At 62.7% G+C, this 22,047-nt stretch overlaps 1 protein-coding gene across 1 annotated transcript; it reads left to right on the top strand.

The window, feature by feature from the left end:
• Window positions 1–14,135: 14,135 nt before the first annotated feature.
• GPR26 (G protein-coupled receptor 26) lies at window positions 14,136–20,311 on the top strand (the record flags this gene model as incomplete). Its single annotated transcript, XM_079793017.1, is given in 4 exon segments — window positions 14,136–14,797; window positions 17,421–17,460; window positions 17,462–17,535; window positions 20,080–20,311. Coding segments are annotated over 4 exon segments (1,008 nt in total).
• Between the last annotated feature and the right edge of the window lie 1,736 nt (window positions 20,312–22,047).

Below are 22,047 nucleotides of genomic sequence, written 5' to 3'. Positions count from 1 at the left end.
GGTAGAGTGGGAAGGGCACCGAACAGAAGCCCAGGGCACTGGTCGTCACCGAGGGTTGTAATCCTCTTAAAGCACAGACACAGCTTATAGCTCTGTCTCCACCCACATACACCTGTCAGCGTCCCGGCTCCCGGCAGACCCTCAGCAACAGTTTATAATTAAAGGTCGAATGACCAGCTGATGCCAAAGGCGAGAAACACGCTGTGCGCTCTTCAACACAGCAGGTGTGTCCTCTCCATGACAGCCGTGCCCTCTCCGTGACAGGCATGCCCTCTCCATGACAGGTGTGTCTTCTCCATGCATGCCTTCTCCATGACAGGTGTGCCCTCTCCGTGACAGACGTGCCCTCTCCGTGACAGACGTGCCCTCTCCGTGACAGGCGTGCCCTCTCCGTGACAGGTGTGCCTTCTCCATGCGTGCCTTCTCCGTGACAGGCAGGCCCTCTCCGTGACAGGTGTGCCCTCTCCGTGAAGTCCATGCCTGAGCCTAAGTTCTTTACTCCAGCCACAAGCTCACCTGGTCCCTGACACTCAGAACAAAAGCTCTCCATGTGGCTTTCCCTCCACTGTCTTTCCACTGAGAAGTCCTTGGACGGTGACCCCAGGTCATCTACACTAATAAAAGAGTAACATGCAAATTGACCATACCTTCCAGATGCCCACCACCCAATCAGGAGTGAGTATGCAAATTTATCCAACAAAGATGGCGGGTTAATTTGCATATGCAGGCGCCGAGCGGCTAGGGGTGGGGCAGGACGCTTGTGTCGTCACCATGGTGATGATGCAGGCATTCCGCCCCGCCCCAGCTGCTCCGGGCCTCTGGGCAGCGTGGGAAGGCGGAAAGGTTGCTCCGGCCGGAGCGAAGGTGGTGCTGGCAGCCAGGGGAAGGAAGGCCCCTTCTTGCATGAATCTTCGTGCACCGGGCCTCTAGCTCCTAATAATGTGGACAGTTCAGAAAGGGAGACAACGCATAGGACTGATTTTCTCCTCTGTTCTGAGCGCCGCATGGGCCAGTCTCTCCCACATCTCTCATCTCACTTCAACCTTTAAAACCATGTTCTTATTTAAGTTCTTCCAGAAAAGAAACTAGGGCTTCAGAAAGTGAGCAGTTCCCCCAAGGTCACGCGGACAGGAAGGGGCAGACTAGCAGGGAGGGACCACAGAGACCTGACTCTGCCTTCCCCGCGGCTCAGGGCAGGGGCTCAGGGCAGGGGCGCCAGGCGGGGGTCGGAGCTGGACAGAGCCGGGTCCAGGAAGAGGGCCAGGACCTGGCCTAACACACAGGCAGCAGGCGGGCGAGCGGTGTGGGTCAGCAGAAGCAGAGGCAGGAATGGGCGAGGCGCGGTCAGCACCGCGGACAGCTCCACGCAGCCTCCTGCTGGGGGAGGGGGAGGGAGGAGCTGTGGTCCCCTGACCCTGGCCAGCTCCAGCCCCTCCTGATGGCTGTCCTGAGTCGGCCCCCAGGTGGCTGTCCCAATGAGCTGCAGCTCCAGAGACTGGTCTAGACACGCAGGGTTTCTGGGAGCAAGCTGGTCAGGTGCCCCCCACGACCACTGAGGTCTGTGAGGAGCTGAGGGTGGGGCACGGGGAGCCCTGCAGGCGGGTGGGATGTGCCCACACCCTGTTTCCATCCCTCCAGCGCCCAGACCACCCCGTGGGTCAGGCCACGACCCCTGCTGGCAGCCACTTGGCTGAGATCACGGCGCGTGTCAGGTCGGGCGCGCCGGGGCAATGCCGAACACCAAGGCGGGGTGAGTGACGGGTCTTTAAATCCCTGGGTCCAGGGAAGGAAGGGGGGGAGAGCAACATTGATGTGAGAGAGACACACTGATTGCCTCCCCTTTTCCACACGCGTTAGGAAAAGGCAACCAGTCACAGCAGCACAGGGAACTGAGATGGATGGCGTGGGCGCGGAGGGCAGAATCCCCTGTTCTCTGCCGGCAGACAGCTCAGGAAGCAAAACCCACCGGCATAGCCTGGTGGAAAGTGAATCTCCGACAGCTGCCACACTACACACACACCACTCATCACACACCACATACACACCACACACCACACATATGCATCACATGCACCACACACACACCACTCATCACACACACATCACACACCACACACCACATACACCACAAACATACCCCCACCCACACCACACATCACCCCCCACACCATACATATGCATCACATGCACCACACACATCACACATCACACACACACCCCATGCACACCCCCACACCACACATATGCATCACACGCACCACACACCACACATCAAACACATACCTTGCATACCACACACACACACACACACACACACACATGCATCACACGCACCACAATCCAGATGCAATTTGTGCCCGAGCAGGGCCCACGGAAGGGCCAGGGCACGCTGGACTCACTGTGACCCCTGGTGAACGCCCCTGCCGCTCAGACAGCCCGGGGACTCCCCCACCTGCTACCGCGTGGCCTGTCACTGACCCAGGACTCTGGCACCTTTTACCAATCAGCACTTTGCACACATTGGATGAGCTGATGCAGGCAAAGCATTTATCCGGAGTCTGACACATAGTAGGCACGGCACTGCCTGCTGCTGGCGGAGCCGTCGGTACTGGCATCGCAGCCCCTCAGACCTGGCCCGTCCTGGCCCACCAGCCGGACGCAGACCTGAGGATGCCCAGATCGTGTCTCCAAGACAGTTTCACCAAATGGAACCACTGGGCGATGGGGAGAAATCACGTCCCAGGACCCACAGCTTCCCGCTAACCTGTGGGCTACAAAGGGTTAAAAAGGTTAGAAAGGAAAGAGAGCAAGAGAGTGGGGGAGGGCAGATGCCCATTTTGTGCCGCGAGATGGACGGCCTGAGCGAGGTAGCAGCCCGCAAAGTGCTCTTTGCAAACGAGTTTTCTATTTTAGTTTAATGACATTCACTAAACGGAGCCAAATGATTAAATATTGAAGCAGGACCAGGAGCCTGAGTTCCATGCGGCTGATCACTGCAGGAGGAAGCAGCGGGAGAACATGCAAATGTCAAACCACCAAACCCACGCCTGCGCAGAGCCTTGTCAGATGTCACCGGAGGTGCCGGGCATGTGCACATTAGTTTTGCCAGAAGGTGAGATTGGGGGGGCCAAACCGGGACTCCCAACTCCCAGCCCACCCCCACCCCGCTCTGCCTGGGGTAGTTCTGCTGGGGGAGGTCATGTGTGTTGACAAAGGCTGCACCGTGTTGACAAAGGCTGCACCGTGTTGACTGAGGATGCACCGTGTTGACTGAGGATGCACCGTGTTGACTGAGGCTGCACCGTGTTGACTGAGGATGCACCGTGTTGACTGAGGATGCACCATGTTGACTGCGTGTTGACCAAGGATGCACCGTGTTGACTAAGGCTGCACCATGTTGACTAAGGCTGTACCATGTTGACTAAGGATCCATTATGTTGACTAAGGATGCACCGTGTTGACTGAGGATGCACCGTGTTGACTGAGGCTGCACCATGTTGACTAATGATGCACCGTGTTGACTGCGTGTTGACTAAGGATGCACCGTGTAGACTGAGGCTGCACCGTGTTGACTAACGATGCACTGTGTTGACTGCGTGTTGACTAAGGATGCACCGTGTAGACTGAGGCTGCACCGTGTTGACTAAGGCTGCACCATGTTGACTAATGATGTACCGTGTTGACTGAGGCTGCACCGTGTTGACTGCGTGTTGACTAAGGATGCACCGTGTTGACTAAGGCTGCACCATGTTGACTGAGGCTGCACCATGTTGACTAACGATGCACCATGTTGAGTAAGGATGCACCGTGTTGATTAAGGATGCACGTGTTGACTGAGGATGCACTGTGTTGACTGAGGCTGCACCGTGTTGACTAAGGCTGCACCATGTTGACTAACGATGCACCGTATTGACTGCGTGTTGACTAAGGATGCACCGTGTTGACTAAGGATGCACTGTGTTGACTGAGGATGCACCGCGTTGACTGAGGCTGCACCGCGTTGACTGAGGATGCGCCATGTTGACTGAGGATGCGCCGCATTGACTGAGGCTGCGCCGTGTTGACTGAGGATGCGCCGTGTTGACTGAGGATGCGCCGTGTTGACTAAGGCTGCACCGTGTTGAGTGCGTGTTGACTTAGGATGCACCGTGTTGACTAAGGCTGCACCATGTTGACTAAGGATGCACCGTGTTGACTAAGGATGCACCGTGTTGACTAAGGATGCACCGTGTTGACTAAGGATGCACCGTGTTGACTGAGGCTGCACCATGTTGACTAACGATGCACCATGTTGACTAACGATGCACCATGTTGATTGCGTGTTGACTAAGGATGCACCGTGTAGACTGAGGCTGCACCATGTTGACTAAGGCTGCACCATGTTGACTAACGATGCACCGTGTTGACTAAGGATGCACCGTGTTGACTAAGGCTGCACCATGTTGACTGAGGCTGCACCGTGTTGACTGCATGTTGACTAAGGCTGCACCATGTTGACTGAGGCTGCACCGTGTTGACTAAGGCTGCACCATGTTGAGTAACGATGCACCGTGTTGACTGCGTGTTGACTAAGGCTGCACCATGTTGACTGAGGCTGCACCGTGTTGACTAAGGCTGCACCATGTTGAGTAACGATGCACCGTGTTGACTGCATGTTGACTAAGGATGCACCGTGTTGACTGAGGATGCACCGCGTTGACTGAAGATGCACCGCGTTGACTGAGGATGCGCCATGTTGACTGAGGATGCGCCGCATTGACTGAGGCTGCGCCGTGTTGACTGAGGATGCACCGTGTTGACTGAGGATGCGCCGTGTTGACTGAGGATGCACCGCGTTGACTGAGGATGCGCCGTGTTGACTGAGGATGCGCCGTGTTGACTGATGATGCGCCGTGTTGACTAAGGATGCGCCGTGTTGACTAAGGATGCGCCGTGTTGACTGAGGATGCACCGCGTTGACTGAGGATGCGCCGTGTTGACTAAGGATGCGCCGTGTTGACTGAGGATGCACCACGTTGACTGAGGATGCACCGCGTTGACTGAGGATGCGCCGTGTTGACTGAGGATGCACCGTGTTGACTGAGGATGCGCCGTGTTGACTGAGGATGCACCGTGTTGACTGAGGCTGCACCATGTTGACTAACGATGCACCGTGTTGACTGCGTGTTTACTAAGGATGCACCGTGTAGACTGAGGCTGCACTGTGTTGACTAAGGCTGCACCATGTTGACTAACGATGTACCGTGTTGAGTGCATGTTGACTAAGGATGCACCGTGTTGACAAAGGCTGCACCATGTTGACTAAGGCTGCACCATGTTGACTAACAATGCACCGTGTTGACTAAGGATGCACCGTGTTGACTAAGGCTGCACCATGTTGACTGAGGCTGCACCGTGTTGACTGCGTGTTGACTAAGGCTGCACCATGTTGACTGAGGCTGCACCGTGTTGACTGCGTGTTGACTAAGGCTGCACCATGTTGACTGAGGCTGCACCGTGTTGACTAAGGCTGCACCATGTTGAGTAACGATGCACCGTGTTGACTGCATGTTGACTAAGGATGCACCGTGTTGATTAAGGATGCACGTGTTGACTGAGGATGCACCGTGTTGACTGAGGCTGCACCGTGTTGACTAAGGCTGCACCATGTTGACTAACGATGCACCGTGTTGACTGCATGTTGACTAAGGATGCACCGTGTAGACTGAGGCTGCACCATGTTGACTAAGGCTGCACCATGTTGAGTAACGATGCACCGTGTTGATTATGGATGCACGTGTTGACTGAGGATGCACTGTGTTGACTGAGGCTGCACCATGTTGACTAACGATGCACCGTATTGACTGCGTGTTGACTAAGGATGCACCGTGTTGACTAAGGATGCACTGTGTTGACTGAGGATGCACCGCGTTGACTGAGGCTGCACCGCGTTGACTGAGGATGCGCCATGTTGACTGAGGATGCGCCGCATTGACTGAGGCTGCGCCGTGTTGACTGAGGATGCGCCGTGTTGACTGAGGATGCGCCGTGTTGACTAAGGCTGCACCGTGTTGAGTGCGTGTTGACTTAGGATGCACCGTGTTGACTAAGGCTGCACCATGTTGACTAAGGATGCACCGTGTTGACTAAGGATGCACCGTGTTGACTAAGGATGCACCGTGTTGACTAAGGATGCACCGTGTTGACTGAGGCTGCACCATGTTGACTAACGATGCACCATGTTGATTGCGTGTTGACTAAGGATGCACCGTGTAGACTGAGGCTGCACCATGTTGACTAAGGCTGCACCATGTTGACTAACGATGCACCGTGTTGACTAAGGATGCACCGTGTTGACTAAGGCTGCACCATGTTGACTGAGGCTGCACCGTGTTGACTGCGTGTTGACTAAGGCTGCACCATGTTGACTGAGGCTGCACCGTGTTGACTAAGGCTGCACCATGTTGAGTAACGATGCACCGTGTTGACTGCGTGTTGACTAAGGCTGCACCATGTTGACTGAGGCTGCACCGTGTTGACTAAGGCTGCACCATGTTGAGTAACGATGCACCGTGTTGACTGCATGTTGACTAAGGATGCACCGTGTTGACTGAGGATGCACCGCGTTGACTGAAGATGCACCGCGTTGACTGAGGATGCGCCATGTTGACTGAGGATGCGCCGCATTGACTGAGGCTGCGACGTGTTGACTGAGGATGCACCGTGTTGACTGAGGATGCGCCGTGTTGACTGAGGATGCGCCGTGTTGACTGAGGATGCGCCGTGTTGACTAAGGATGCGCCGTGTTGACTAAGGATGCGCCGTGTTGACTGAGGATGCACCGCGTTGACTGAGGATGCGCCGTGTTGACTAAGGATGCGCCGTGTTGACTGAGGCTGCACCGGGTGTAGATCAGCGCAGTGGCCAGCAGAGCAAGTGGCAGACACACTCCAGCCTGGGCTGCCTCCATGGCCGGGTCCCAGGTCCCACAGGTGTCAGACCCTCGGGGCCGACAGGAGGAGCCACTGGCTGGGAGTCACAGCCTCTGGCTCAGACCCTGTACCTCACAGCAGACGAGGAGGCCAGAGAGCACCAGCCCCTCAGCCAGAAACGCTGCAGCCACTGCTCCCAAAGCGAGGCTGAGACCCCCAGTGTCCGTGGGGCAGGGTCCCGGGGCATCGGGTGCCTCTTTCCAATGGATTTCCGTGCAAAGGGGGAGAGGGATTCCTCCCGCCAGGTACCCGGTTGTGCTCTTTGAATTTGTTTGTTTGTTTGTTAATCTTCACCCGAGGACATTTTTTCCATTGAGTTTTAGAGTAAAAGGGAAGGAAGGGGGACAGAAAGAGAGAGAGAGATCAACATTGATGTGAGAGAGACACACTGATTGCCTCCCGAATGCACCCCAGTGGGCAGGAGATGGAACCTGCTACCCAGGTCCGTGCCCTTGACCAGGAATTGAACCTGAGGCCCTTGGTTTAACCACTGAGCAACACAGGCCAGGGCTTGCTTGAAGTGTGTATCACCTTTTTTTAAAAATTGAAAACATAATTCAGAAAAACAAACCAAAACATACTCACACGAGGTCAAGAACTGCTGCTCCTTAAACTGTGTTTGCCCCGCCCTGGCCTCTGACTGCACAATGGGACACAATCCATTTGTTTGGAGAGTTCAGTCCGTTGCCCACACTTTCTCTGATCCCACAACTCAGGGCACCTCAGCCACAGGCCCTGCCACGGGGCGGAGGCGCTGGCTGACTGGATGGTGCTGGGTGTCGGGCAAACAGCTGAAAAGCCAGCCCAGGGCCTGGACACCCTGCCGCCATGTGCCACCCACTCGGGGAGAGCCCTCCCACCCCACCGCGCACCGCCGGGAGCTGCAGACCCCCGGGAGCTGCGGACCCCCGGGGATGGTGGGAGCACGCCGCCGCTGTGGGGGAGCCTGCAGGGAGGTTGTTTTCCCTAGGTCGGCGGCACCGGGGGACGGAACCGGAGCAGGGAGGTGGGCAGGCGCGGCTGTGCGGCACCAGGGGCCGGGCCCTGCGGGACGGCTTTGGAAGGTCACGCGTGGCTGGAAGTGTCTGGGCAAACGGTGAGAGTGTTTCCCCTGCGGACTCCCTGGGTGAGCCCTAAAACCCTGAGGTCTGATACCCATGATCCCAGTGCCCACAGGTAACCCCCCCTCCCCCGTTCTAAAGGCTCCCAGCCTCAGGGCAGGGTCGTTCTAACCGGATGTGTACGTGCCATGGGCCAGCACCGCGAAGGCTGCCGAGTGAGAGCAGCGCTGCCGGTGACTCATTGCAACTTCTCCCTGAGGCCCCGGCCCCCCCCCCCCCCCGCTCCCCACCCCCGCAGCTCTCTCTGCACCACTTCTGACACATCCCCTGTGAGTCATCCTTTTCTAAAACAAGGAAGGCCCGGCCCGCGTGGCTCCGTGGTTGAGCGTCAACCCGTGAACCAGGGGGTTGGTGTTTGATTCCCGGTCAGGGCACAGGCCCGGGTTGCAGGCTCGATCCCCAGGGTGGGGCGTGCAGGAGGCCGCCAATCCGTGATTCTCTCTCATCATGATGGTTCTCTCTCTGTCTCCCTCCCCTTTGCTCTCTGACATCAATAACAACATTTTTAAAAAGGATGAAAGCAATGCCCGTCCTGACACCTGAAACCCCCAGGTCCCTCGGGCGTGGGGACACCCTGTAGGGCCAGCAGCACCGGGTCCCGCTCCCACAGGCGGCGTGCGGCTGCTGGTGCTGATGCCGCTCAGCTGCCTTCCTCATCTGCAGGCACGGGCTCCGGAGCCATTTCAAACGCGACCAAGCCGAGTGTCCTTTCGGGTTATGAAAAATTCATTTTCCTTTCAGGCTACGAGAAACCCATTTCACGATGCTGCCGCTCGAGGGAGAAGAGACGGCCGAGCGCTCTCCGCGGACACCTCGGCTGGACCAGCTCTGCCGGGCGGCAGCCACGTGGGCCAGGCCGGCTGCCTCTCGCACAGAAGCAAGCACCCCGTGGGAACGGACACCGTCTGCCCGTCGCCTGCACGCCGAGGCAGTGCCCCGTGTTTGCAGGTTCACCCCAGGCTGCTGTCCGGGAGCTGAGGCGACGCTGGGCACACGTAAACGGGCTGTTTGAGGAGCCGCCGGGCCCAGCGCGGTACGTCCCCACCTCACAAACGGAGAACGTGTGAGAGCCAGCAGGGAGGAAAGAGTGCTCCCCCCAACCCCACCCCCACCCCCCCACCCCGCTCCCGACCGCCTGGGCACCGGGCAAAGATTAGAATGAAGCAGCCCGGCCGGCCTGGCTCAGTGGTTGAGCGTCACCTATGAACCAGGAGGTCATAGTTCGATTCCTGGCCGGGTCACATGCCCCAGTTGCAGGCTCGATCCTTCCTTTCTGAAATCAATAAAAATACATTTTTTAAAAAGCTGAAAAGGATCAGAACGGAGCACGCGTCTGCCGAGGAAGGATGCGGGACACAGGTGTTCCCAGCAGCCTCCTCTGTCTCTGCCTGAAACCAAAGATCTGCCCCTGGTTTATGTTCTTCTCGGCCCGAAGCCTGGGGGCTCCCTTGGAGGCAGGAGAAGCACCCCACCAGCACCTTCCGGGGGCTGCAGGCCAGGGGCCCCCCTGCGATGGGGCGGGGACAGGCCAGGGCCCCCCCTGCGATGGGAGGGGACAGGCCAGGGGCCCCCCTGCAATGGGAGGGGACAGGCCAGGGCCCCCCCTGCGATGGGGCGGGGACAGGCCAGGGGCCCCCCTGCGATGGGAGGGGACAGGCCAGGGCCCCCCCTGCGATGGGGCGGGGACAGGCCAGGGGACCCCTGCGATGGGGCGGGGACAGGCCAGGGGACCCCTGCGATGGGGCGGGGACAGGCCAGGGGCCCCCCTGCGATGGGAGGGGACAGGCCAGGGCCCCCCCTGCGATGGGGGGGGACAGGCCAGGGCCCCCCCTGCGATGGGGCGGGGACAGGCCAGGGGACCCCTGCGATGGGAGGGGACAGGCCAGGGCCCCCCCTGCGATGGGGGGGGACAGGCCAGGGCCCCCCTGCGATGGGGCGGGGACAGGCCAGGGGCCCCCGTGCGATGGGGGGGGACAGGCCAGGGGCCCCCGTGCGATGGGGGGGGACAGGCCAGGGGCCCCCCTGCGATGGGGGGGGACAGGCCTGGGCCCCAGGGAGCCCAGGGGGACCATCCCCGCTCCATCCTCGTGCTGTTCAGGGACACGGGGTAGGACGCTGTCACCAGCCCAGGCGGGCGATGTCCTGGCACTGGGCTTAGTAGCCGAGGGGCCTGCAGGGCGTGGCCTGTCAGCGGAGAGAGGGGGTGACTGCAGAATGGAGGCGACCCTCCCTGGCTGCCCTGACGGCTCCCTCAGGGAGAAGCCGAGCTCCGGGTTCGGGGCAGAGCCAGCCCACGCGCCCCTCCGGGGACTTGCTGACTTCTCCCCCAAAGAGGGGAGTTCCAGCTGCTTTCCAACGTGTCCTGGCTTCAGGGGTGGGCCATGGGGTCCATCCAGGGCGCGCCCTCGGTTGCAGGGTGCTCTCTGCTCCCCCACCCCCCCACCCCCGTCTCCAGTCTGTGACCAGCCTCCCTCAGAGCAGCCGCTGGGTCTGACTCCACCCGCCCGCCCGCCCGCCCGGAGCAGCTCTCCAGAGGACAGCCAACACCTTCCGAAGCAAGGACGGGGTGGCATGAACTCACCCGCAAACCTCCATGCTCCCCCTCGGTCCGTCCATCAGCCACGCAGCCCCGCCTCTGCAGGAGCCCAGCCTCCTCCTGCCCAATGCACACGCCCAGCACAGGTTCCAGGCCTGCTGCTGCTGTTTCTTTAAGAAGGGGCGTCCGACCTCAGTGTCACAAAAGCAAAGGTCCCTGGAGTGTGCGCTGTCCGGCCCCAAACGACTGCGCCTGGCCAGGCTGCCCCATGAGGGTGGGAGTGGGGGTTAGGGTTAGGTTTAGGGATAGGGTTAGGGATAGGGTTAGGGATAGGGTTAGGGATAGGGTTAGGGTTAGGGATAGGGATAGGGTTAGGGTTAGGGTTAGGGTTAGGGATAGGGATAGGGTTAGGGTTACAGTTAGGGATAGGGTTAGGGTTAGGGTTAGGGATAGGGTTAGGGTTAGGGTTAGCGTTAAGGATAGGGTTAGGGTTAGGGTTAGGGATAGGGTTAGGGTTAGGGTTACGGATAGGGTTAGGGTTAGGGTTAGGGATAGGGTTAGGGTTAGGGATAGGGTTAGGGTTAGGGATAGGGCTAGGGTTAGGGTTAGGGCTAGGATTAGGGTTAGGGTTAGGGTTAGGGTTAGGGTTAGGGATAGGGTTAGGGTTTGGGTTAGGGCTAGCGATAGAGTTCGGGTTATGGATATGGTTAAGCTTAGCGTTAGGGATGGGATTAGTGTTACAGCTAGGGTTATGTTTAGATGGTGTTTGAGGTTATGATGGAAGGGATATTTGTGATGGGGGAGGTGGTGGTGCACTGCCACTTAGGGACAGAGGGACAAGGGAACCCAGGGAAGGGTGACAAAGTCGGGGTCCCAAAGTGAGCAATTCCTGTTACCCTGGAACAAAAAAAAACACTAAGCCAAAACCGGTTTGGCTCAGTGGATAGAGCGTCAGCCTTCTGATTCCGGTCAAGGGCATGCACCTTGGTTGCGGGCACATCCCCAGTGGGAGGTGTGCAGGAGGCAGCTGATCGATGTTTCTCTCTCATCGATGTTTCTAACTCTCTATCCCTCTCTCTTCCTCTCTGTAAAAAATCAATAAAATATATTTCAAAAAAAGGACACTAAGACTAACACTAAATACTAAAGCTAACTATAGCCCTAAAACCAAACCTAAACAATACCCTAACCCTAACCCTAACCCTAACCCTAACCCTAACCCACACCCGGAAAGCTGCGGAATGTTCCATTGAGATCTTCCTTTAAAGCCCTCAGGACCGGGTCCCAGTGCCCTCCCTCCCGGAGCAGGGCCACGCCTCTCCCCTCCCCCTTCACTCCCCCCCCCCGCACCCACTGCAGTGAAAGCAGCGAGTGCCTATCACTGTGCTGCTTACCCAACCCCACAGGCCCCCCTCTGCTCCCTCCCGCCTCCCTCCCTATCAGCAATGGGCTTCACGTAACCCCCTCAGGTCTCCTCCTTCGACTGTAACGTATAAAACCAGGTGAACCCGCCGTTCCCCGGAGCACTCTCCCCCTCCCGTGAGAGCCTGCCTCCGGCCATTGCCCACAGTGTGGCTCAAATAAACTCACCGACGTTCTTCACAGGTGTGACTGCTTCTTAGTGAACACCACCCCTCACCCCCTCACACTCACAGGCATCGGGGGAGGAACAGTGCTGAGGAGGGGGGAGGGGGTGGCAGCTCCCCCCGCCCCCCGGGCCTCCGTCATGGAGAGTCACCCCGGCTTCCTGCTTCTGTGAGGGAATAAACCAAAACACGAAGCATGGAGCTCGTTACAGCACTCCTGTCACCCTGACACGTTCCAGCCCCTCAGACGCCAGCGCCAGGCCCCTGAGTGGAGGGGGGCGCCCAGGAAGCCGAGGTTGCTGGGACTCTGTTGTAAGGGTGCGTTAAAAGGGCATGAACAGCAAGGCCCCAATGGAGGGAACAGAAGGGTGAGAGGAGGCGTAGGAAAAGGCTATAAAGGGACACGCCGAGCCCTCGCTAGTGTGGCTCAGTGGATGGAGCGTCGGCCTGTGGACGGAAGGGTCCCGGGTTCGATTCCGGTCAAAGGCACGCACCTTGGTTGCAGGCTCGGTCCCCAGCCCAGGTCGGGGCAGGTGGGAGGCCACCAATGGATGTGTCTCTACATCGGTGCTTCTCCCTCCGTCTCCCTCCCTCCCACTCTCTCTGAAAACCAACGGGGACACATCCTCGGATGGAGAAGAACAAACTAAAACACGCAGGAACGCTCGGCGAGGCCCCCGGCGCCAGGGGCCGAGGCCCCAGGAGTGTGCACAGGCGGCTATGGAGCGGGGCCTGGCTGCACGCACTGTGCCGGCCCTTCAGCCTCTGCTCGTCTGAAGCGCACCCGGGTCCCCAGGTCCCTCCTGCCCGGGAGCCCTGCCTCGCCCGGGGTGCCCGGACAGACGCAGCAGCCGGGACGCCGGCACGCCGAGTGTCAGCCACCAGCTCGGCTGCGCGTGGGCATGTGGACCTGTGTGGCGCTCGGGGTCAGGGTCAGACAAGGCCTTTCTGGCCGAGGGAGTGCCTGGGGGTGCCCAGTGACTCCCCAAAACCCCCTCCCCGTGGGCTTGAGGATGCTGCTGATGCTCAGGCTGGAAGGTGATGGGCTGAGGGCTCCCCCCACTCCCAGGCCTGGCGGGCAGGTGCTCAGGCCCGGACACCTGGTGAAGGTGGGAGGGGACCTCCCTTTCCCCAGAGGCGTCCTAACCCAGCCTGGCTCTGACTCAAGCGGGGAGCAGGGGGGCGCGGTGCAAGGAGCCGGTTGCCCTCCCGGGAAGCCTCGGGGTCAGGGCTGGTTCTCTGTCGTGTGTGTGTGTGTGTGTGTGTGTGTGTGTGTGTGAGAGAGAGAGAGAGAGAGAGAGAGAGAGAGAGAGAGAGAGAGAGCGCTTGCCTCAGCGGGGATTTCTGCGATAGAAGCGGCTAGATTCCCCGGGGAGGAGAGGAGAGGGAAGAACAAGAGGCAAGGAGAAAATTGGGGGTGGGAGAGACAGATGGAGACGCAGCAGTGGGAGAGAGAGAGAAGCACAGCAGAGAGAGAGAGAGGAGAGAGAGAGAGAGAGAGAGAGAGAGAGAGAGAGAGAGAGAGAGGTGGAGGGAGAGCAGACCGGGGGAGCGAGCAGCCCGGCGGAGAGCGGGAGGAAGAGAAGGGCCAGGAGCGGAGGGTGCGCAGCGGAGACGGGATGGGGTGAGGGCAGAGGAGGCAGACAGCGCGCGGGGGCGCAGGCGCCTGCGATCCAGGATCCGAGCGCGGAAAGCTCCGGACCCGCGGCGCCCCCCCGCGCTGGCCGGGGAGGCGGCACGGGCTCCAGAGGAGCTGCGCGCCCAGGCGCTCGCCGGGGAGGCGGCGCGGGGCTGGGGCTGGGGCGGCGGCGCCCTCGCGGGCACCATGGCGGCGGGGGCCGGGGGTCGCCAGGCGGCGGGCGGCGCCGCGGGGGCGCCGGGCGGCGGGCGCTGAGCGCGCGGCGGGCGGGGGGCGCGCACCATGGACTCGTGGGACGCGGGGCTGGCGGGGCTGCTGGCCGGCACCATGGGCGTGTCGCTGCTGTCCAACGCGCTGGTGCTGCTCTGCCTGCTGCACAGCGCCGCCCTCCGCCGCCCGGCGCCCGCGCTCTTCACGCTCAACCTCACGTGCGGGAACCTGCTGAGCACCGTGGTCAACATGCCGCTCACGCTGGCCGGCGTCGTGGCGCAGCGCCAGCCCGCGGGCGACCGCCTGTGCCGCCTGGTCGCCTTCCTGGACACCTTCCTGGCCAGCAACGCCATGCTCAGCATGGCCGCGCTCAGCATCGACCGCTGGGTGGCCGTGGTCTTCCCGCTGAGCTACCGCGCCAGGATGCGCCCCCGCGACGCCGCGCTCATGGTGGCCTACACGTGGCTGCACGCGCTGGCCTTCCCCGCCGTGGCGCTGGCGCTGTCCTGGCTCGGCTTCCACCCGCCCTACGCGTCCTGCACGCTGTGCAGCCGGCGCCCCGACCCGCGCTTCGCCATCTTCTCGGGCGCCTTCCACGCGCTCAGCTTCCTGCTCGCCCTGCTCGTGCTCTGCGGCACGTACCTCAAGGTGCTGCGCGTGGCGCGCGCCCACTGCCGGCGCATCGACGTGATCACCATGCAGACGCTGGTCCTGCTCGTGGACATCCACCCCAGGTGAGGGCAGGGGAGGGCAGGGGAGGGCGCCCGGCGGGGGGGGGAGGGGTCTTGGTGGGGGAGAGGGCACCCATGCCCCCTCCACGCTCCAGGGTGCGGCCTTGGAGACGCCTTCCCACCGAGTCTCCTGTCCTCTCGGGAGGAGGTGGGGGTGGGGGTGGGGGAGGCGAGGCTGCAGGTCGCAGGGCAGGTGCCCAGAGCGCAGGGTCCGCACAGCGGGCCTCCGGGAGTGGGCAGCAGGGGCGGGCTTTGCGGCACCAGGTGGGAACCAGTCAGGGCGCTGACCTGCTCCTGTGTGTGCGGCCGGCACCTCCCACGGCGCCCGGAGGCCTGTAAAGGGCTCTGGGCCCGGACAGGGTCGCCTGGACGGTCGGGGGGCTCCTTAGGGTCCTCACCCGGAACCAGCTGGGCTTCCCGGCTGTCCTTTCTCTGGGGCCTGCGCTGCGTGTCCTGTGTGTGTGTGTGTGTGTGTGTGTGAGAGAGAGAGAGGGGGGGGATCCGGGCTGCACCCCCTGCCGTCCTTAAGGAGCACCTGAGAGGCGCCGAGGATTCGGGGAGGACCTCGTCCTGCCCTCCCGCCGTCCTGCCTGTGCCTCTGGACTCGGAGCTGATGGCCCTGCAGGGGGAGTGTCACCCCTGCGTTCCCACCACCCGCACCCTCACCCACACCCTCACCCGCATCCTCACCCACACCCTCACCTGCACCCTCACCACACCCTCACCCGCACCCTCACCCGCACCCTCACCTGCACCCTCACCTGCTGCGGTCTTTCAGGAAGGCAGCTCGGGGGTACAGGTGGGGGTCCCCCTGGGAACTCCTGCTCTTCCCTGAGACTCCCCTAGAGAGAAGGGGGGGACACTTGGTTAAGGCAGCCTGAGCTCACCTAGGCTTTGCTTACGGACGAGGAAGGGGTGAGCAGGAGGGGCAAGAAGGAAGGGGGAAGAGGGAGGGAGAGGAGGAAGAGAGAGGAGGAGGAGGGAGAGGAGGGAGGAGGGAGAGGAGGGAGAGGAAGGAGGAGGGAGGAGAGGATGGAGGAGGGAGGGGAGGGAGAGGAGGGAGGGGAGAGGAGGAGAGGGGGGAGGAGGGAGGGGAGAGGAAATGCGGGCAGGTTTCTTCGGACTCTGCTACTGTGTGTCCATTGTCCTGGGGGAGGGCGGCTGCCAGGACCCTCAATGGGGGGCTTTGGCTTCTGGACAGTGAGGTGGGCAGAGAGCACCGATGATGGAGGCTGGGGTCAGGGGGGAGCTCCCTGAGGTGTGACCCCCACCCCACCCCTAGAAGCAGGCTCCTGGTTGAGGGAGACAGACGGAGGGTCTCTGAGTAAAGGCCCTCCCGTGCGGAGAGGTTCCTGCCCGGGAGCCTCAAAGACAGGTGTGAGCTCCCCGTCTCCAGGGCATGGCGTGTGCTCATCCCCCGGGAACCGCCTCCTCGTTCGATGCTGACCAATACATGAAGGCTCGTCATCTTCTTCCCACAGAACCACATACATATGTGCACATACATGCATGTGCGTAACCAGCCGCACGTGGACGGCAGGGCATAGGGAAGCCACGTACACGAATCTGTGAATGTCACATGCAGTCCCACGTGTTCACATGTGAACCGCATGTGCACAGGCCCCCTGCACGCACACTGATACAGGGACACGGGCTGGCTCATTGCACGTGTCCACACGTGGCTCGCGGCCCCTGCAGGGCAGCTCTCCCGCAGCCGCAGAGCAGGGGGGCCCCCTTCTTACCCACCGCTCCGGCAGGGCTGCGGCTTTGGGACAGAGGGCGCGGGCGGAGGGTGTGGCGGATGGCGGCCCCACTCACTGCGCAGCGCCGTTGCCTGGTGAGAGGGCCAGCTGTGAGTCCCGTGGACGCAGGTTCAAGTCCCCGTCTCCACTTCCTGCTGAGCGAGCTCACCGGCCGCCCGAGCTCAGGGTCTGCATGTGAAACAGGCCGGTGACGCTGGCAGGCAGCTCGCCCGGGGCAGCCACACGCACGGGGACCGGCAGCACCCCCTGGGCAGGACCGGTTCTGGGCAGCCAGGAAGCAGAGAGCGTGCGGAAAGGGTGCGCCCTCGGGCTGTGCCGGCCGGTCCAGCGAGTGGTGAGTTGTCCTTTGCACCTGCTCCTGCGTGGTGCTAACGGCTTCACGCATCGAACAAATTTTTAAAAAAACATTTTTTATTGGTGTCAGAGAGGAAAGAAGAGGGGAGAGGTAGAAACATCACTGATGAGAGAGAGTCACCGGTCGGCTGCCTCCTGCACGCCCCCCACTGGGGATCGAGCTCTCAACCCGGGCAGGTGCCCTGACCGGGAATTGAACCTGGGACCCTCAGCCCCCAGGCCGACGCTCTGTCCACGGAGCCAACCAGCCAGCGCTGCACCAACCACACGTCGTGCACCTGTGAGCTGCGTGCATTCGGGTCCCACCGCGGCCTCTGTGCGCCGTGTCGGACGGCTGTCCCGTTTCACAGCTGGCGGCCTGAGGCCGGTGATGTCACAGCCGGCGCGGCCACAGCCAGGCCAGGCCAGGCCTCGGGTCTCTCCTGCACTCGCCGGCCCGCCGCCTGTGCTCGGGGAGGGTGACCCGTGACCGGCAGCGCCCTGAGCCGCCCGTCCCCTCTCCCGTGCAGTGTGCGGGAGCGCTGCCTGGAGGAGCAGCGGCGGCGGCGCCCAGCGGGCCACCAGGAAGATCAGCACCTTCATCGGGACCTTCCTCCTGTGCTTCGCGCCCTACGTCCTCACCAGGTGAGCCGGGCGCTCGGTGCGCGGCGGACGGTGCAGGGCTCCGGGGAGCGCAGCGGGGCCCAGGTGACCTTCCGCAGGCTCGGCCGCTCGGCCACACGCCTCTCCAGACGCTCTGCGTGGGGGTGAGCGTGAACTGGACAGGTCCGACGAGAGGGAGGGCGCACGCCTTTTCTCCGCGGCCCCGAATCCTCCCGGACTAGACTCTGGGCTGAGAGGGCGGCAGCATCTCTCCGGCTCGATTCCCAAACCTCCTGCCTCTAACCCTTCATCCCGGGGCGCCCGCAGGAGGCCCCCGGAGAGCGGAGGGGGGAGAAGGGGAGGCCCCTGGGCACCCTGACCAGCCAGGTGGCCACCGGTCCTCCGCCCGGGACTCAGCCGGCTCCCAGCCCGGGGTGGCCTCGCACACGCCCGCACCAGGCCCTCCGAGCCCGCTCTCCTCCCAGAGGCGGCTCTGTGCCCACCCCAACCCGAGCAGACAGCGCCTCCTCTGCGGAGACTGAGCAGCTGCTGGGGTGTCACCTACCTCACTGAGCCCCCAGCGCCCGGGACTCCCTCTCCAGGGCCCGTGCAGCCCCTCCCCCCCGCTCACGGAGGAGCCCTGGGCGCGTGCCTAAGAGTGTGGTCCATGTTGGGACGGCTGGGGGCTGGGGGCTGGGGGCTGGGGGGCTGGGGGCTGAGGGGCTGGGGGCGGGGGTTGGGGTTCTGGGGGGCGGGGGGCGGAGCTGGTGGAATTGGCTTCAGGGGAGCGGGCTCGGCTGTGACGCCTGCCACCCCTTGGAGCTGACGGGACGAGCAGCCAGCTGGGAAGGGCCCCCCCGTGTGTCCCCCTCTCCCCGGCAGCCTTCTCGGGGGCGTCATTCCCGGGTCAGTCAGGAACCGCTCAAGCCCTCGATGGCTCCCGAGCCTCCCACCCATTACCCCATTAGAGGAGACACAGCTCTCTCTCTTTTCTTAAGAATCTTTTCTTTAAAAAAAATATGTTTATTGATTTCAGAGAGGAAGGGAGAGGGAGAGGGGGAGAGAGAGAGAGAAACATCAATGAGAGAGAATCATGGATCGGCTGCCTCCTGCACGCCCCACACGGGGGATGGAGCCCCAACCCGGGCGTGTGCCCTGACCGGGAATCGAACCCTGACCTCCTGGTTCCCAGGTGGACGCTCAGCCCCTGAGCTGCGCCGGCAGCAGAAGGTGAAGCCTTTCTGTCACTCTCTGGCCCCTGTGACGCACCAGGAGGCGCCGTCAGTACCTGCTCGCACTAAGTCCAGCCTCCCGGAGGGTGAGGGCCGGCACCCGCACTTACCGAGGTTCAGAGGCGAGAGGGGTTCCCGAGGACGTGGGGGCAGCGGCTGGCAGAACCAGGGTGGAAGGTCGGGTCCGCCCGTGGGCTATTTGAGCCTCGCAGCCAGGCGGCGTCTCCAGAGCGTGCGGACCGGGCGCGGACGTGCAGAGACGCCCCTGCAGGCTGACCCAGCGCCCTGCGCCCCAGCGGGCGTGTGCCTCCTTCCTCTGGACGAGGGGGGCTCGCCGGGCGTCACCTCTGGTCCCCACCTGGTGACCTGGCGCGGGGCCCCGAGGCGGCTGCGCTGGTGGTGACCGCACCCCTTTTCTACCGTCACTCCTGCTGGGGATGTCCCATGGCCAAGGGCGCCGGCACGAGAGTGGAGTGCGTGGCATCGCGTGGGGACAGCTCGTGCCCACGGCGGGGTGCCCTGCCTCACCGCCCGGCGCCCGCTCCCCTGGGGTTGCTGGGCGGGTCCCAGAAGGACCCTCAGACGGTGCCCCTGTGACACAAGCCGCCTCTTCCCTCGGCCCCCCTGGGACCAGGGTCGCTCCAGGGCACCCCGACTGCCGCTCTGGCACGCATCTCCGAACCCGCCTGGGAAGAGGCCCCCCCCCCCCCGGGCCGGCAGCTAGCCGGGGTCGCGGGGCAGGCCAGCAGCTAGCCAGGGTCATGGGGCAGGCCGGCAGCTAGCCAGGGTCATGGGGCAGGCCGGCAGCTAGCCAGGGTCATGGGGCAGGCCGGCAGCTAGCCAGGGTCATGGGGCAGGCCGGCAGCTAGCCAGGGTCATGGGGCAGGCCGGCAGCTAGCCAGGGTCATGGGGCAGGCCAGTGGCAGAGTGGGAGCCAATGGCCGGGACACGATTCGCGCTCGGCCATTTCTGGATGATCTTGGGTTCCAGAGTCGCACAGACCTGGGTTCCAGTCCCAACGTGACAACTGGCTGGTCACGTGACCTGGGGCCGAGGACTTCACCTCCTTGGACACCGACCTCCTCACGTGTGAGACGGAGGCTGTCCGGTCGCCCAGGGCCCCGTGAAGTTGCGCGTGGGGAGGGCGCGGTTGGGGCAGGACCTGGAGTGAAACAGTCGCCTGTCAGGGTGTCACTGCTGAAGATCCTGGCGGTTATTGTTCCCGGGAGGCGGTCTTGGAGAACTCGAGGCTCGTCCGGGAAGCTGGGGGGGCTACGGGGGTTCAGATGGGGGGAGGATTGGGGGGGCCTGTGCCGGCTGTGACCTGTGACCTTCCCGCGCCCTCTCTCCGCAGGCTGGTGGAGCTGTCCGCCACGGTGCCCATCGCCGCGCACTGGGGGGTGCTGTCCAAGTGCTTGGCCTACAGCAAGGCCGCGTCCGACCCCTTCGTGTACTCGCTGCTGCGCCGCCAGTACCGCCAGAGCTGCAAGGAGATCCTGACCCGGCTCTTCCACCGGCGCGCCCTGCGCTCCTCCGGCCTGGCCGGCGGCTCCCACAGCCAGAACATCCTGCCCGTCACGGAGTGAGGGGCGCCTCCTGCTGGACACGGGGAGGCGGGGCCCCGGGCAGATACCGCCGGGGCAGCCAGCGATCCCCGGCCCGGCTCGGGGCCGGGAGGCTGCGTCCTGCTGCTCCGGGCTGGCTGCCGAGCGGGCCTGTTGTCGCCGAAGGACGACTGTGCGATGAGCTGCTCTGAGCTCCTTGAGGCGCCAGCAGCTCCCGGAGGGGACAGTCGTGACCAAGGACACGGCGCGGGGGCAGGAGGGGCCGCGTGGGTCCGCCCGCCCCTAAGCCCTGCCACTGGCTCCTGGCTGCCACTGGACACGGCCATGCTGGGCGTGCCGATGGCCGTGGCCGTGGCCGTGGCTGTGGCTGCTCTTATCCACACCACAGTGGTGGCTGCTTTAACCCAGACGTGACTCAGCGGGTCTAACTGCGTGTGCTGGGCTGGGACGCCCTGGTCCTGTGGCCCCGGCGGCGGGGGGCGGGGGGCGGGGGGTGAACACCCACTGGCTCCCCGGTCGATGGCTGTGGACCGACGGTAGAAACACATTGGGTTCAGCGTGTGTCCCTCCGCCCCCCCCCCCCCCGCCCCCACCCAAAGCGAACACGTGCGTGTCGACAATCGAGGTTCGAAGATGGTCAAAGGGGCCGGGAAGACATGGACTCTGTCCTTTGGAGTCTGACCCTGACGTGACCTGCTTCCGGCTCACGTGCCGGGTGTCAGCGCCAAGGAGCGGCGCCGGAAGGGGGCTGGCTGGCCCCCACCCACCTGCGGCCGAACTCGCAGGCGCCTTTGACTGCATCTGGCACGTCGCGTCTGGCACGTCCTCCGAGGTCCACGGGCAAGAACTGACCGCGCAGGGTTCTGGCCTGACTTCAAGGCGCGGGCCTCCGTGACGCTCACTCCCCAAGTCCGTCGGCAGAAAGCGCGGGCTGTCCAGGGGGCAAGCGTGTGCCCTGGGCCCGTGGTCAGCAAACCGCGGCTTGCAAGCCACATGCGGCTCTTTGGCCTCTTGAGTGTGGCTCTTCCACAAAATTCCACGGCCTGGGCGAGTCTGTTTTGAAGAAGTGGCATTAGAAGAAGTTTAAGTTTAAAAAATGTGGCTCTCCAAAGAAATGTCAGTCATTGTACTGTGGACATTTGGCTCTGTGGACTAAGGAGTTTGCCGACCACTGGCCTGGGCGGTTGGCGGGAGGGGGACGTTTTTATTGAAAATCCTAGCGATGGTGCCTCTTCCAGCCCCTGAGCAGCCCCGTGGGTTCAGTCAAACCCAGGGTGAGCGGACCGTGCTCTCTGCCCACCGTCGTGGTCACCGTTCCAAACGAGTGCTGCTGCCCAGAGCCACCGCCCGCCCGTCCGTCCTCTGCGTGAGCCCTGCGGGTGGGAGGACGGGAGGCGCAGCTCCATGGTCTCGCCGAGGGAGGGGAGGCCGCGGTCCAGCAGGGACCCCCGCGGGGAGGAGCCGTCGGTGTCCGGGCCCGGGTCCCAGCGCTGAGGACGGGGCGTGCTGTGTGTCTGTTTGAAAGATCCTCATTAAACTTAGCTTTGCACTTTCAACACGAGTCACGGAGCCCCGCCTCGCCTCGCTCCAGGGTTTCCATGGAGACCAGAATAGCGGCAGGTGCAGCTGCCAGCCCCCCTTCCAGGGGCAGGTGGGGGTGCTGCCCGGAGGAGCGGGCAGAGCAGGTCCCTCCTGGCCCGTGTTCAGGGTCGTGACCTTGGTCACTTGGAATCAGCCACAAGGGGAACGTTTATTCC

The sequence above is a fragment of the Cnephaeus nilssonii genome, assembly GCF_951640355.1.
Source record: "Cnephaeus nilssonii genome assembly, chromosome: 16".
In the NCBI taxonomy this organism is placed as follows: domain Eukaryota; kingdom Metazoa; phylum Chordata; class Mammalia; order Chiroptera; family Vespertilionidae; genus Cnephaeus; species Cnephaeus nilssonii.
The sequence above is the reverse complement of the archived record's forward strand: the minus strand, read 5'-3'. Positions and strand labels throughout refer to the sequence as shown.